Source organism: Castor canadensis, chromosome 2 (genome assembly GCF_047511655.1).
Source record: "Castor canadensis chromosome 2, mCasCan1.hap1v2, whole genome shotgun sequence".
Lineage (NCBI taxonomy): Eukaryota > Metazoa > Chordata > Mammalia > Rodentia > Castoridae > Castor > Castor canadensis.
In genome coordinates, this window is record NC_133387.1 from 105,719,784 (window position 1) to 105,736,853 (window position 17,070).

General features: G+C 46.7%; 1 protein-coding gene across 2 annotated transcripts; it reads right to left on the minus strand.

Moving 5' to 3' along the window:
• Window positions 1–1,537: 1,537 nt before the first annotated feature.
• On the minus strand, window positions 1,538–15,888 carry Ykt6 (YKT6 v-SNARE homolog). Of its 2 annotated transcripts, none has more exons than XM_020163025.2 (7): window positions 15,630–15,888; window positions 12,582–12,664; window positions 10,778–10,878; window positions 9,822–9,926; window positions 9,446–9,511; window positions 4,444–4,545; window positions 1,538–3,390 (listed from the first exon to the last, which is right to left on the minus strand). In XM_020163025.2, exons 1-7 carry the CDS (start codon window positions 15,731–15,733, stop codon window positions 3,355–3,357), a joined length of 597 nt encoding a protein of 198 aa, XP_020018614.1. In that variant the 5' UTR covers window positions 15,734–15,888; the 3' UTR covers window positions 1,538–3,354. The 2 variants fall into 2 exon arrangements, with proteins under 2 accessions (XP_020018614.1, XP_073921542.1); XM_074065441.1 differs by having other exon boundaries at window positions 12,582–12,657; window positions 15,630–15,771.
• Window positions 15,889–17,070: the final 1,182 nt, after the last annotated feature.

A 17,070-nucleotide genomic window follows, 5' to 3' on the forward strand; every position in this document is an offset into this window, starting at 1 on the left:
GCCCAAATGTCCTTCAGCTGTCCACTTGTACCTCATAGCCCAGGACACAAAGTCTCCTAGCACCTCCCTCAGAACACTGGACCCAGCCTGTGCAGCCTGAGCTATTTTTGCCACCTTGTCACCCAATTCCTTCTCAGACACACCCTAGGCAGCCCCTGCTTGCCTCTCTGCTTTCATGGCAACCTGTTCCATGTGGCCTAACCCCTCCACCATCCCAGAGCCTGTCACTGCTGTGTGTTCTTCATACTTTGTGCATTTCTGGAACAGAAGCATGAACTTCCAAAGAAACACAGACACCAAACATGCCCACCCCTTAGCTCCAAGTAACTTCTAACAAGATGGATGTCCCTGTACCCTCTGTCCTGTCCACTAGGAATAGGGGGACCTGAGGGGTCTCCCAGAACTGGCCAAAGCTCCCAGCTGCATTTTCCAGCTTAAACATCAGGTTATAGACACCTTCACCTTGATGTCAGCTTCCTGGTCCCTATGGACTACACCTGCAAAGAGCTCTCAGGTACCTGAGTAAGTGGGGGGCAGATCACAAGAGCCAATGCAAGGAATCTAGGCCACTGACCACAACAAGTGAAGTGGTGACAGGTACCGTATGTAGGGCTGCGCTCGCCTATCAACTGTAATCTGAGCCTTTCCAGGCCAGGCCTCCCCCAGGAAGGCTGCCTACTACAGATCCTGTGCCTCCAACATGCATTATTCCTGAGGTCTTTCTACAGATGCTCACAGGACACCTCTGCTGGGGCCTAAGGGACAGCATTTGGGGCTAACCACTCAGTATGGGGCCGAGCCCTGCAAGCAAATGAAACACTACCAAGGGGCGTTTCAGTCATCACTTTTAAACAGCACTGACTTTGGGGAATGCTCCGAGTCACCTGTCACCCCCAAAAGGCTCAGGTTACCTTCAGCTCTGCTAGGTCCTCAGATCGGGAAAAGCTGGCACCACAGACCCACACTGCTTCCATGGCAGACGGATCTTCAACCACAAAGATCAGAAGTACAGGCAGAAAGCAAGGCCTGGCCAGGCTGCTGAGACACAGGCCAGAGGCCTCAGACCACCAATAACCAGCTGCTGAGGCCACTCCCTGCACTCAAGGCCAGTGTCCCCATCCCAACCTGCAGGGACTGGCTACACTCCTCAGGGAGGATCCCCACCTTCACCATTCTGTGCCCTGGTAAGTTCCCACCTGTGCATGGTGGGAAGCCAAGTGGTTTCAGCCCAACCAGGATGAAGGGGAGCTTTGGTGAGACAAAGCCTCCTTTCCAGAGATCTGGGAAGATCTCCAGGTTGGTCTCCAGGTTGTGGACTAGAGAACAGGATTCAGAGCAAACAGAACTCCTGCTCTAGGGCTCCCTCACCTGCTAATAGTAAAAAAGGTCTGAAGAAAGGTTAAGGTGCTGGCCCTGGAGCTACATTTCCTGGTTAGGATCTTGACACCTGCAGGTGCACAGCACCTGGCCTCTCCCTCCAGGGACTGGACTTGGGAAGAGTCACCCTGAAGCTCAAACAAAGCACAGGACCACAATGGAATTTCAAAAGACTTTTTTTATCTAGACAGTATCCTCTTAGAACACAGAGAAATTAGGCAGCAGTTATTAAAATACACTCTTGCCAAATGACTCAACATTAGAATACGAGGAGCAGGGAAATGCAGGGCAAGCTATCCATCCATCCATTCCAGGGTGGAGTCAAACCCACCCACTCCCACCCTGCTGCAGTAGGGCAGCCAGATATAGGTGACAGTCTCTTCCTCTTTCCCCACTCACACCTCCATTCCTCCAGAGCAGGTAGGAGAAGCACCATCTTATCTTTCCTTCTTCAGGGTCCAGGCCCATTCATTCCACCTCAGGTACCAGCAAGCTGACTAGGTTTGTGCCTTTCTTGGGGCCCTGAGCTGGAGATGTCCGTGGCAGTAAGAAAATGACAAGGCAGCCACTCCTGGTAAATTAACCAGGGGATGGGGACCTCAGAACCCATGGTAGACCCCCTCTCCTACCCACCCACTGCCCTCGTGGGAGTGCTCAACAATATGGATGCTCAGGGGCAGGGCTCCCAAGGATGGCACTAGTTCAAAACTCATAGCTGACACCATCCCAGCAGGAGGTTCTGTGGTGACAGGACCTCAGTGGTGCAACTTGAGCAGTGGGGCACGAAGAGGCAGTTTGGGACCCAGCACATCCTGGGTCCACCCCATCCCAGGCCCACCCCTTGAGCTGCTGCAGCCTGGTTCCAGGGCTGGGCCTCAGGGCCCCAGTGGTTCCTGCTTGGGGTGGGCATGAACGCAGACCAATCTTTCAGGCTACCACCCCTACAGTTGCCTTTAACCAGGGGTCTTGCAAGTAGGTACCCAACAGACCACAGGTGGACACTGGTTCTTCAGGCTGCTGACCCCTCCCCGACACAGAGACTTGTTTAGATGTGCAGACCCCAGGCAGTTGCCAAGGGAGTCTTGTAGTCAGAGAGGCTGTTCTGAGAGACGACAGCACCCATTACTTTGATCTTGATGTTCAAAGTCCAAGTGCAAGCCCAGGCAGGTGTGCCTCCATGCTGGGCAGCTGAGGGCACCTGTGTCTGAATCTTCCCTGAAGATGAACACTCACAACTGACCATCCAAACACTGGGAGAACACCCGTTTTATGGGCTGAACCCCCAGCTTGCTGGCTGGTGTAATCATGACCTGCATATCCTACCCACCTCAGCTACTTCCAAACATTTCCCACAAGTCACCGCTGTGGTACGGGATGGAAGGTGCTTTAGGATGGACCTGCCCTTGGCACATGCCAATCCTAGCAGGCAGGCAAGCAAAACAGGCCCAGAATTTGTGAGACACTGTGACCACTGCCCTGAACCACTAACCCAGCACACAGCTCTGGCCACCATGGTGGGCTACCCCTTTCCCACAGTGACCATTCAAACTCTGCCCACCCCAGCTCTATCCCCAGGGACCCCTCCCCCACCCCACTCACTGAAAAGTTAATATCATTAATGCACAAATGAAATCAAAGACACACCAAGGGTCAAGAAAGAGCTGGCTCTGAACTCCCTCCCACAGAGCCTTCCAGAGCTAGCATTTACATCTATAGGAGCCATCAGAGTTTATGGTTTCATTTGCCCAAAAATACACCTTTGTGGGGGGTCTCAAATTCTTCCCAAAAGTCACAACCAGACATAGGAACTTGAATGTTCCCCACCCTTCCACCACCCCTCAGTTCCTCCTGGGAACTTCAAAATAAAAATAGCCAGTCTGCCCAACTCTAGGTCTTCTTTTAGGGTTTGTCTTCTCCAGGGGCTGCAACAGTTCTGATGTGAAGTGACAATCCAGCGCCGGGCCTCTGTGGGCTGTGTCACATAATTGCACAGCACGAGTTTTGTTTCCGGGCCTTGAAAGAAAAAGAGGGGCTGAAGGAGGCGGGGGGAGGGTGGTCCCAACCCCAGCAGGTATGGCAGGCAGAGTGCCACCAGAAGCAGTCTGACTGAGAAACTAGAACTAACCAGGAAGGAGGACTGCCCACCAGTAGATCACACCACACAGCTTCCACTGCTAGTCTGAGATTCTTATCTTTTTTTTTCCCCTACATCTCATTAATGCCATCAAAAGTGGATAAAATTCCTGTTAGGCCAGGTACAAGCAAAAGACCAATAATGCAGATTGAACTGGCTGAGTAACAATGTCCCCACTCCTGTCCTCCAACAATGCTACCTGACCATCCTAGTAGTGTCATTTCCTAGAGGATGGTCTTCCAGAGAACGGATATGGCTCCTGCTCACATTTTTGTGGCGACAAAATGGCTGTCACACCTCCTCTTGGGTTTTCTGTCCTCCTAACCCCACCTAGCCATCTCCCTCCAATGTGCATGCACTGGCTCATCTACTACTGTCCACCAATGGGCCAAGAGTGCCTATCCACATTGGGAAATGTGAGCACTGCTTGGACAGAAACAGGCAGCCAGTAGGAGCTGTCCTGCCAACACAACAGAACCTCCTGCAAATGGTGAGCTGCCGCTAGGACTTAAGCCTAACTACTCAGCAAACAGAGGCATGAGGGCAGACCCTAGTGATCAGAACTGGAATCAATGTGGTGAGGGGGTTTGGGCTCCAAAGACAGCACATCAGAGCACAGCAAAAAGTGTCCAAGTGAATCTGTCCCAAATCACCATGGTCTGGGGCACTTGCCTTAGGCTACCATTCCCCAACGAATGGAACCCAAATTCCTCCAGTGGGCTGGGGAGGTAGCTAGCTCATTTCAAACCCCAGTATCAGGAAAAAACAAAAAACCAACAATCAAAAAAACACAAAATGAACAAATGAGCAAAAAAACCCACCTTAGTTATATAAACTAAGAAGGACCTGTTCCTAGTGGAGAGTGCCAGAAGAAACAGGCTGCAATGGCTATGTGGGAAGGGTGCCCGAAGGACCAGGCAGCAGCTACTCACAGTTTTATAGAAGGCTTTGGACTGTGTTCCCAGAACTTCCGATTTGGACACCAAGTCATCGAGCTTCTCGCCTCTCTCTAACAAAGACTCCATGGTGTTGTGCTGGACAAAAAAAGAGAGAAGAAATTATTTGCTGTGTTCAGTAAGTGACTGTTCACAAGAGCCCCTTGTAGAAGTTCAGTGGCTGGAGAAGCACCTCTCTGGGCTCTTCTCCAAGCACTGGGACTGGGTCCCAGAAGAGTTAACATTTTAGTTGGTGGAAAAGGTCTTAGTGGCATTCCCATGGAATCCAGGAGTTCTCACTCACCCCAAAACTTCCCTAGCACAGACTTAGATGAGCACTTCTCTAGGAAAGCTCATGCATATACATATTTATACTTGTGTGTGAGCACATACACACACTGGAGGTGGGGGAGGGAGCTCTAGAGGAAGACACTAATCCATGCAGCTACTCCCACCTGATTTTTGACAAAGGCACCTAAAACAAATGATGGAGAAAAAAACAGCCTCTTCAACGAATGTTGCTGGGAAAACTGAGTATCTGCCATATAGAAAACTGAAACTAGATCCATGACTGTCACCCTGTACAAGTATCAATTCAAAGTGGATAAAGGACCTTAACATAAGGCCTGCAGCTTTGAAGGTAGTTCAGGAAAAAGCAGGGAATACCCTGGAACTTACAGGCACAGGCAATAGCTTTCTAAATAGAACTCCGAAGGCTCAGCAAATAAGAGAAAGGATTGACAAATGGGACTATATGAAACTAAAAAGCAAAGGAAATGGTCACCAGATTAAAGAGGCAGCCCACAGAATGGGAGAAAATCTTTGCCAGCTGTACATGTGACAAGGGATTGATAACCAGAATATACAGGGAACTCAAAAAACTAAACTCCCAAAGAATCAATGACCCAATGAAGGAATGGCAAATGAGCTGAACAGAGCTTTTTTAAAGGAAGAAGTCCAAATGGCTGAAAAAACACATGAAGAAATGCTCACGATCACTGGCCATAAAGGAAATGCAAATCAAAATCACATTAAAATTGCACCTCACTCTTGTTAGAATGGCTACCATCAAAAACACAAATAATAAATGTTGGCAAGGATGCGGGGGAAAAAGGAATCTCATACACTGTTGATAGGAATGTAAACTAGTACAACTACTTTGGAAAACAGGCAGTTCCTCAAAAAGCTAAAAACAGAACTGCCATATGATCTAGCAATACCATTCCTAGGGATACATTCAAAGGAATATTAAGTCAGGATACAATAAAGACACTTATACACACCCTTGTTTCCTGCAGCATTATTCATAATAGCCAAGCCATGGAAACAGCGCAGATGCCCTACAACTGATAAATGGATTAAGAAAATGTGGTACATATACAATGGAATTTTATTCAGCCATAAAAAAGAATGAAATTTTGTCATTTGCAGATTTGGATGGAACTGGAGAACATTACCGTAAGTGATGCTAGCCAGGCTCACAAAAACAAAGGTCTCATGTTTTCTCTCATATGTGGATGATAGATCTAATAGATAGATCGATCGATAGATACAGATATATAGATACACAGAACATGTTTCCAAAAGTGGGAGTGTTAGAGGAAACTAAGGAAAGAGGAAAAGAAAAAAAGAATGATAGAGTGAATAATAACAAAACACATCACGTCGGTGTAGGTACAAATCACAACACAATGCACCGAAAACTGGTGAACACCACCAGGTAGGGGAAAAAGGAGAGGCAGGGTAGTGGAGAGGGTAAGACTGATTTAAGTACAATATATTTACAGTTAAAATACCAAGGCAAAACCCCACTGAAAAACGAACAGACACTTAAACAATGAAGGAGAGGAATGTGAACAGGTTATGTTAAGGGAAGGGCACTAGTAGGAGGGGAAAGAAAAGAAGAAAGCAAAGGAGAGAGAATATGGTTGGTATACTTTCCATACAAGTAGGAACATGGAACACTGAAACCTGAAGAAGGGTGACTTCTTCAGAGGTAGGAGGGAGAATAATGGAGGGGAAAAACAAATTCAGGGCATAAAACATGAACATACAGAAATGTCACAATGAAACCCTTATATAACTAACATATACTAACAAAAATGGTGTTTTTTTTTTTTTTTTTTTTTTTTAAAAAAAGGACAGGAAGGTAAAACAGGTCCTGTCCAGGAGGTAGGTACCAATGGGAGAGGGAGCATAAGGAAAGGGTGAAGGAGGTGAACATGATGTAATTATTTTGCGTTCATGTATGAAAACAGAACAATGAGATCGGATGAAACTGTTCCATGAAGGGTAGGAGAAGGGATGAGGGAGAAGGATGGAGGGGGATGAATCTTAAGATACATTGTAAGCACATTGTAAATATCATAGTGTATCACCTTGTAAAACTATAATATGCTAATAAAAATAAATAAAACACACACACACACACACACACACACACACACACAAGATGAAGTCATGCTGGATTAGGATGGGCCCTACTGCCATGACTTCTAAGAGGAAACAGAAACAGACACGGAGGAGAAATTGGAGTGATGGTGTCTACAAACCAAGTACTGCCAGTACACACCAAAGGCTGCACAGAGGCCTTGAATGGACTCTCACAGCCTCCAAAAGGAACCAGCCTTGCCCATGCTTTGATCTCAAACTTCTGGCCTCCAAACTGAGACAGAATACACTTCTGCAGTCTGTGCATAACAGTGATCAGCCACAGGAAAGTAACACAGTGGGAAAGCTGTACTGTCTGATCTGGGCAAACAGCTCTCAAGCACTTGAGAAGAGAACAGTCCAAACAGATGTGTTTCAATTGCAAACACACCAGATTTCAAAGATTCAGGATTGACATGCAACATACCTTCCTTGGGACTTTTATATTGGTTACATGTGAAGGTAAGATGTGGACAAACAGGATTAAACAAAAAATATTATTAAAATAACTTTCAACTCCTTTCATCATTCTAAAATATGGCTCCCATCAAATTCAGAATTGCACGATTTGTATATACAGTGTATTATATTCCTACTGACAGCACCATGCCAGAACATGTCCTGCTTCCATAAAAGGGCTATATCCTAAATGTCATCACTGCCAACTCTGCACTTGGAAAACAGGAATAACAAGCCCTTTCTGAAGGGGTACAGAGATGGAAGCCCTCAGAATAGCCACTTCTCTCCCAAGAGGGCAATTACCAGAGCAGCAGTACACAAATGGGAAATAGCACCAGCTGAGGAATTAGCAGGCGTGTACTTTATCCCTACACACAGCTGAATCACGCAGATTTTAACATGAAAAGTTAGCCCAGGACTGGCAAACTGGCTCAAGTGGTACAGTGCTTGCCTAGCAAGCATAAAGCTGAGTTCAAACCCCAGTACCACAAAAATAAACAAATAAATAAATAAATAAATAAATAAAACCCTAGCCAGAGGGCTGGAAATAGCTCAGTATAGCTCAGCAGTAGAATGCCTGCCTAACATGTGCTAGGCCTTGTGCCTTAGTGTCAGCTGGATTAGGGTATGGACAGGAATGATCCAGATGTCACAACTGCAGCCAGAACAGGGCTGGGTAAGCATGGCTCATCTGCTCTCTGGTGGAAGAGACAGTGGATATCCTGGTATCTTAGGCTCTGAGGGTGTCAGACTCACACTCAAGCAGCACAAGGAAGAGATAGGACTTAGGCAGAAAATGAGGAGAAACCCACCTCAGAGGTCAGAAAGCCCAATACACTTTTCATTCCAAAGCTGTGTTATTCAGAGCGTGATCCAAACACCTGTGTTTGGGCTGGGGGCATGGTTCAAGTAAAACAGTGCCTGCTTTGCGAGCACAAGACCCTGAGTTCAAACCCTAGTACCACAAGAGGCCTATGTTTGAAGATCCTGGGCTGCTTTATTTATCCACTTACTTTTTTATTTTAACACAGGGTCTCCCTATGTAGTCCGATCTTCCTTGGAACATACTAAGTAGCTCGGGATAGCCTCAAATTTGTGATCCTCCTGCCTCAGCCTCCTGAGTGCTGGGCCTGCCCTGCTTTTCATAGAATACAGGTCCTCAAGCACCTCCCAGACCAACTAGCTTCAGACCAGGAGATGCTTATGCCTGCTAAAACTATGCCAGTGTCATCAGCAAATCTTGTTATCAGAGGTGTTTTTTTTGTTTTGTTTTCTGAGCTTCATATCAGTAAGTACCAGCATAAGCTAGACATTGTATAGTGGGCAGGGATGGAAAATCAGTCCCTGGAACTCACATGCTGGTCAGGGAAATGTGCACACAAGCAGTGGCAACAGTGACCTTTGGAAAGGCCTGAGCATGAGGTGTTTGCACGTAAGCTGAGCAGAAATGGGTGTAGAAGAGGACAAGAGACTGTTGGGGGGCATGTGCAATTATCCTGAACAGATGTGAGAGCTGGTGAAGGACTTTACAGAGGAATGACAGGTCAATGTCTACTGACTGGGTGGACAGACGGGAGGTGAGGGAACCAGTTAGAAACAAAGGCCACAGGGAGCAAACCTGAGGAGGAAAACAGATGGCTGCTCACATTCACATGTGTGGAGAATTCAAACAAAGTTGAAGCAGCGTGCAAATCAGTAGATTCCAAATAAAAATGCAGGGGTTCCAACTCAACTAAAACAAGCCCATGACACAGAACACAGTTGTCTCTGATCAGTGCACTGTGCATCAGTGTGCCCCCTTGGACCAGAGATTGACAGGTAACCTAACAAAGGTTACAGGTAATGGAAATGAAGTACTACTGGAGGTCACACCATCAGAACTCTGTAACTGCCAGATAAGGAGTGGTCATAGGGAGGAGACTGAAGGGACACACTGTTTCCCAGCTTGGTTCCCTCCAAACAGTGGGTGCTATGAACCAAGACAGAGCAGGGAAGGGACAGTCTAATGAGGGAGGTGGGGTGGCAATCAACATTCCATGGAGAATGCTTGGCCAGTGCCATATCCTTCTGCCCTTCAATTCTCAGGTTTGCTCCTCGCCTTCCTGCTTACCAGAATGATTTTGGTCTCATCTAGTTCAGCTTGCACTTTACTCATGGGGTCAGCTTCTCGAGGGTTCTAGGAAAGAGCCAGAATAAGAACAAAGTTAGGACTGGAGTGGCTACCTGTAAGTAAGCACAAACCAAGGAATGTGGACCAACTTTCACAATGAAAAGACACAGCCTATTTAAACACCGGACAGAAAAACAAAAAGCCTGCTTACAGCTTGGCTTCCCAGATCTGAAAGTGATTGTGTTTTTCAAACTGAAGGTTTGGGAGAAAAGACTAGCAACAGAAGTTACCAGAAATAAACTATCATGGTGGCTGGCCTTTTCAGTATCACACACATTCTGGGCCACATGGCTACAGGATACTTGTTTAAACCTACCTGGTATCTACTAAGATGACCATCCAGGGCTGTGTACTGGATTGTAGCAGGGGATCCTACTGGCCAGTCTATCCTATCGACCTGCTTGGAGAATTCATCTAATACCTGCAAGACAAAGAAACTTCAACAAATATCCCACCTGTGCTCACCAGCACCCTCTGTGACAGGGCTGCACCCCTCAGCACTTCACCCCAAATGAGGCTCCCAGGCTCCCCAGAGCCCAGAGAGGGAAGAAGACAACAGTCCAGGCTAAAGTTCCTCTTTCCAAATACTTCCTAAGTAATCATCCAGGAATCAAAAGTGAAGTATACCCAGCCCTTTTTTTTTTGTCTTTTCTTTTTTGGTGCTGGGATTGAGCAAGCTAATCAAGCACTCTACCACTGAACTACATCCCAACCTAATGTTCATGTTTTAAAGGACAGATTTCCAGGGCAAAGGCCACTGGCCCTCTAATTTTCCAAGTAATTCTTCAAAAAAGTGAAGGAGGTCTTTGGAGGTAAGCGACCGGTATCAGGTACTTGGGGCATTTTAGTGCTGGGGGATGGGGTGAAGCCCTTGACTTAAAGTTTATAGTTAGAACCACACAAGGAAATGAATGTTCAGCTGCCCAACCAGCTCCATTGGGAAAGGCTGCCGTGACTACAGAAGCAATGTGGAGAGAGCAAGGGACCCTCAGCACAAGTGCAGGGAGGAGAATGGCAACTCTGAGTGTCCCAGGCATAGCTGGCCCTGTTCCAGCAAAGGTACCACAACCAGTGGTCAGGACATGGGTCATGTGAGGGACAGAGGTAGCACGAGTGAGGGAATCTGTCAGGGAAGTCACTCTTTCCTGGTCTGGGGCAGGAGCAATGGATGAAAACGTGGTCTTTGGACCAATTATCCCTTGTGCCTCAGGCACTGTCCACCATGCTCTACACTTGTCCGCCTAGTCCAGTCCAGCCAAATCACACACTTACCTTCTCCAATAAGGTAAAGGCCACCCGGGATGGGTACTCACTGTCAGCAATGACCACACCTGCAAGACTGTCATTTCGGACATAGACATGGCATAGATACTCTAAGGAGAAGACAAGAGATCATACATGTGAGGGTGGCGTGAGGGCTTCAGACTATTTTTAATCCCCCAAATCGAAGAATCGCAATGCTGGCTCCTGCTTTTTGAGTCACATGAAGCCATTCTGAAGCCACTTTATAGCTCAGCTGCTCTGGATGAAGTCTGTGGAGATGTTCTGCAGCACAGCTTCACAGATTATAGACAGAAGCTAGCCCAATACCCGCTTAGGTCCAGCAGAGCCCAGAGGCTTCATATGCAAAGCCAAGGTTGCACTGAGCTGCTAGTGTGAGAAAACACAATCCAGGAAATAAACCCCCAGGAGCATTTCCAGGTCACTTCCTTGAGTAAGGTCAGGCCTGGTTGTGTCTTGGCAACTAACAGCCTTCTAAAGGCCCTGTGCTGCTCCCAAATTGAGGGGACCCTGGACAAGTCAAGCAGCTTCTATTTTCTTTGAAAACCATTCAGAGTGACCAAAAGACAGGATATTAACTCCCAGGGCCTCAGTCTACCAATTGTGGCAACACTGCTTGACCTATCCCAGCCTGTGGTTGGTAACTGGGGGGAACTGTCTAGGAAAAAATTAGCCATTGCTGACACAAGTTGTCATACGATCAAAGGACATGGACTGTGATGGGCGTCTGCAAAATAGTCACAATCCACAGCACTAACAATATTCATCACTTTGAAAAGGGTCAGAGATGACAGTTAACCACAGCTTACAAATAAGAACCTTCTTGTCCTTATGTATCTGACCCAGAAGATTCTGATGCTAAACCATAGGGAAATAAAAGGGAGGGAAAGACTGTGAGCCCCTGATATCAGAAGAGGGCAGAGATCAGCAAGAATAGGAATGAGGCAGCGAATGATTTTGTATACATTCTTAAATCAATGAGATTCAAACACAGGGTCGAAGTGCACACAGAAACCGAGAAGCTGGTCAGTGTCTGAGGAGTGATCTTTAAGTAATAAAGCTGGGAAAGACCATCTGAAGGAAACTGAGAAGAGAAAACTGCAATGTTCATGATTCAATTTCACCTCTGTGATATTCACAGCACAGAGATCACACGTGAAATATACACACTCAATACTGCTTGTGGCATAACTAATAGTTATATCATCAATCCAGTAACTTCACATGAAGTGACATAAGGTCAGTGCACGTGTGAGGTGGTCTTTGTTTCTGCCTGATGAAATTCATGTAACTTTTCTTAAAAATCCATGTAATTTACAAGTTTAAAATAAATGCTTAAAAACTGTTTCATAAAACCTGAGTTAACGAAAATGAGAAAAGAATGAGTTTCCAGATTCCTAGTCAAAAAAAATCTAAGGAGTACAGAATGCAGTATTACCTCAAGAGTGCTAGCTGAAAATCTTTTCTTGAGGAGACAGGGAAGAATATGAAGACTGCTTATTGCTCTATGACAATCAGACCCTATCACTTCTCAGCCTTTTGGCTAAGATCTACTGGAGAATCAGACTATAATCTTAAGTGAGTTCAAGCCTAAGAGGTAATTTTATCCAGCAAGCTTAAACATCAACAGTGGGCACAGAATTCTGTGTAAACAAGAAAAGGAGGAGGAGAGGAGAGAACAAGCTAGCAGGAGCTGGGTCCCTGTGGCACCCCACCTAGCACTGAAAGAGCTGTAGGCTGTGTGCGATGCGGCAGCCAGGCCAGCACACACTTAGAAGCTGAAAAGCCCTCTTACCTTGTTCTTTGACAGAAGCTCTGCTGCCTTTTGCTGACCGCTCCACAATCAGTTGACTTGTGAAGGTCATGAATTCCTGAACGCTAAGAAACACAACATATATTATCTTATTCTTATCACTTGTCCCCAGCACAATACAAAGTGACCTCTGAGCTTGTAAGTTAAGGAGTCATTCCTTTCCCTCCTAACTTTAGTAACAAATATAAACACTATAAATGAACGGGAACATAGATGCCACCTTTCAAGTCACATCTGTTTCCCACCTAACTCATCACACAACCCATTTCCAGACTTCTGGGGAATTTTCTTCTGGCTACAGTCAATTTAACATTTTGGTAAGGGTATGATTTGGGACCCAGTGGAAAAGTAGGAGGCAGTTCCTGCTCCCAAAATCCACTAACATCCAAGAAGCAAGACAAATATAAACTGCTCTAGGAAAACACTAGTTTTGTCAGGCAGGTACACAACCAGTTATTACTGTGGCAATATCATAGTGCTACTCAGGTCTGCTGGGGCCCACACATTCTGGAAGTAATGGAAGGAAATGGCTTAGCCAAGACAGGAAAGTGGGAAATAGCTCGTACAAAGTCTGAGAGGGAGAAGGCCTGTCATGGGCTCTACAAAGGGATTAACCCAAAATGAAACAGTCATAGAAGATGGTCCAGCCAGCAGATCAGATTCTAAGAGGGAACCTCAAGCCAAGGCCATCAGAGCAGGGTCCTTAATTGGGAGTTCAAACAGGACTCCTGCAGAGCCATACAAAGTCTGAAGACCCAACTCCTTAACTCTTTCTAGATGTCAGGCAAATTACCATGCTGTGCCTCACTAGTAATATCAAAACTGGCATGACAGTTAAGTGAGTTAACACATGTAAAGCACTTGGCACAATGCCTGGCACACAGTATTACAAGCTATTATTAACATGAGGGAATAGCATGATCAAAATAATCAGAGAAAAGGAGAAAATAATCTTAGAAAAGTCAAGTCCTCAAACAAGGAAGCCTTTGAAATAAAACTAAAAAGAGACAGTACTTACAGTAGGGCTACAACTAGACAAAGGAAGAACTGCATTAATTTTGAGAGCCTGTCTACAGTGCCAGAAAAGCTAAGAAACTATTCAAAGGTTTTAAGCTTGGGGTCTGGTAATTATGGAAGTGAGGTCTTATGAGAAAATGGGCTCAGCTAGAGCATCTCTACACTGGTACAGATGTCCCTTTAGTATTGTTATTGTTAAGTCATCTGAGACTAGCATGTGTATCCCAAAGAAGGTGTAAGCTCTACAGTGAAATCTCTGAGAATCTTCAGCATAAATGGAAAGGAAAAAGGAAAAAGAACCAGGGCCAAGTTGACACCAAAACTTCCATCAGAGAAGCGCAATAACAGAGAAGAAAACTGAGACCAGGGAAAGTAAACCTAAGTAACAAGAACTTTGAGTCAAAAGATGATGCCACAATTCCACTTCTGGGTATATACCAAAGAAAACTGTAAGCAGGATCTTAAAGAGATATTTACACACCCATTTCACAGCAGCATTAGTCATAATAGCTAAGATGTGGAAGCAACCCAAATGTCTACTGGTAGATGGATGTGTATATGTACAATTAAATATTATCAGCCTCAAAATAAAAGGAAATTCTGATAAATGTAACAACATGGTTGAACCTTGAGGATATTATGCTAAGTGATATAAGCCAGACACAAAAAGACAAATACTGTATGATTCCACTTACATGAGGGCCTTAGAATGGTCAAAATCACAGAGACAGAAAGTAGAATGGGCGGTTGCCAGGGGCCAGAGAAGGAGGGAGGTGGCATTTAACAGGCACCGAGTTTCAGTTTCACAAGATGAAAAACTGGACACTGCTGATGTCTGCACAACATTATGGATGTGTCTATTACCAGCGGGCTGTACACTTACAATAGTTAAGATAGCAAATATTTTATGTGTATTTTACCAAAAAAACCCCAAAAAACAAAAAACCCTAAAGCAACAGAAAGTTTCAACAAAATAAAAGAAATTGCTTTAGATCCAACCAGCAAGCCACTAGCAAAGCACTCTCATGATGAACATACAGGTGTACTGAAACAATGAAAACAGAATCTGAGTGGCAGGTCCCACCAGACTCTGTGATAGGATGACCATGGATGCTGACCCTACGGGTCCTTCTTCTGTGCCTGACTCGCTCTGCCTCCTACCACTAATGGACTGAACCTGTCTGGGGCCTTCTAACACACACCTTCCTGCAATCAAAGCATGCAGACACATCTAAACCCCTGTAAGTCCTACAGTCCCAGCTCTTAAATGTAGAACCTGTTTGTATCACCAGTGCCCAGTTCAAGTCTATAATCTGGGTTCCACTCCTAGCTTGGTGAGGACAATCTCTTGGGGCCTCAGTGACTTCAGTCATGAAAAGAACACACCAATGTCTATCATTCTGAATTGGTGGAAAGTCCCATGAGAAAACACCAGGTGGCTCTCAAGACCCAGGCTCCCTGCCATCAATCACTGGGTGCCAAGCGTTGGGAATATACGTTTCTGAAGCTGGGCGTGGTGGCTCACGCCTGTGAACCTAGTTATTTGGGAGGATGAGATCGGGAGGAACAAGGTTTGAGGCCAGCCTGGAGAAATAGTTCACAAGACCCCATCTCCAAAACAACCAGAGCAAAATGGACTGGAGGTGTGGCTCAAGCGGCAGAGCACCTGCTTTGCAAGTGTGAAACCCTGAGTTCAAACCCCAGTCCCGCCAAAAAATAAATAAAACATTTCTGTGACCCAACCTACTCATCCAGAACATTTGGGCGTGAACCTTAGAAATCTGTACTATTTCAAAATCCCCATTCTCATTATTTTAGGGCAGAAAATTCGGAAAATATTGAGTCTAGAACAACATTCTGGGTGGCCGCGGACTTTCACGACGGGATGCTCTAGGATTCCTCAGAGTCCAGACCGCTAACGGAGGAAGAGGCCATGGCTGGGGGGGGGGCGGGGCGGGGTTCCTCTGTAGGACCCTCCGGGCACCCCACCCCCGGCCACCCCGATCGCCTCACCTGGACCTCTGGAAGAAGCTGAAGGAAGACACGTCGTACGCGGCTTTGAGCAGCACCACCTTGGGGTCGCCCTTATAGAGGACGCTGAGACTGTAGAGCTTCATGGCGCCGCGGCCCCGGCTCGCACGGGGACGCGCAGCGAGGCCGCCGCCCCTCGGAACGGCCTGCTGCTGACGGGGCCGCGCCGGCTTCTTCCTCCAGGCTCGGGGTCCCCTTCCGGTTCCGGTCAGAGGCTGCGTACGTCACCCGACGGGGGGGCGAGGGAGAGTGTGTGTGTGTGCGTGTGTGTGTGTGTGCGCGCGCGCGCGCGCGCGTCATGCCCCGGATGCAGGTGCAGGGAGGAGCGGCCGGAAGTGCGCTGTCCCGAGGGGTGGGGCGTACGCGCGCGAGCCAGGCTGCGTTTAGCGCGCGGGGAGCAGCGGGCCACGCCCCTCTGAGTAGGGTTTCTTTGGTTGTGTTTTTTTTGGCCACACTGTGTCTTTTGGGGCCGACCTGGTCACTTCTGCTCCCCTCTCCGGGTCATGAAAGCATCTGATCCCTGACTCTTGGGCAGTGACACCCAAAGCAACACCCACATGGTCGTTCTCAGTAAACCATAAGCATCAGTCTAACCTCTGGTTGTTTTCAAGTGCAGAAGTACAAAAGGCTTTCCTACATCCCCTCCATTTTAGTGATAAATATCAGGAGCAGCCATGAATCCAGGCTCAGCTACCCCAGACGTAGACACATTAAGCCTGACCAGACAGCCCCATCCGCCTGCAGTGCCGCAGTAGCCCTACAGGAGGCAGACGAGAGACGTTTCTAAGGAAAACGCTTGGAGCCCCTGGTCCTCCACCACCCAAAGCTGTCCACAAGGACCAGGAGGACAGTGCTTGGATGGGACAGATTTAAATGTATCCATCTGACACCTAGTAGTGGCTGTCCTGAGGTTTCCCTGTACCAGGCACTTTCTATGAGCTACCTCATTGAATCTTCACAAAGGCAGGAAGATACCGCTATCACTGTAAAGACATAGACATAGACCAGGTTGTGAAAATTGTTGGTAAGAGGCACAGCTGGCGTTCAAATGTGAACACCAAAATGCTTAAACTGTCTTGCAGCTTGGCTCCATCACAGCACCTCTCCCCCACTTCTCTCTGGTCTTGCTGAGTCTCTGGTGCCACGATGAAGTCTCACTGGGTCATGTAATTGCAGACTTCCCAAGCTCGTTATTATTATTATTAATACAAAAGCAAGATCTGTCTTTCACTCTGTCACCCATCTTGAATTGAGTCTGAGCACTGCTGCACCACAAAAACAACAAGAGTGAACAAACTGTCCCCCTCTCTGAGTCTCCTTTTTTTTTCTTTTCAATCTGTTAAACTTGAAAACACCTTTCTAATGTGGTACTTACACACAATGGACTTTTACTCAGCCACAAATGAAATGTTGTCATTTGCAG

What these genes read in the sequence shown, in the direction of transcription:
- Ykt6 (XM_020163025.2), bottom strand. Translation starts at nt 15,733, where the DNA reads ATGAAGCTCTACAGTCTCAGCGTCCTCTATAAGGGCGACCCCAAGGTG. An exon ending in ATGAGACCAAAATCATTCTG is followed by an intron (nt 4,546 to 9,445) that starts GTAAGCAGGAAG and finishes TTTTTTGTCCAG; the next exon opens with CACAACACCATGGAGTCTTT. An exon ending in CCAAAGCCTTCTATAAAACT is followed by an intron (nt 3,391 to 4,443) that starts GTGAGTAGCTGC and finishes TTTTCTTTCAAG; the next exon opens with GCCCGGAAACAAAACTCGTG.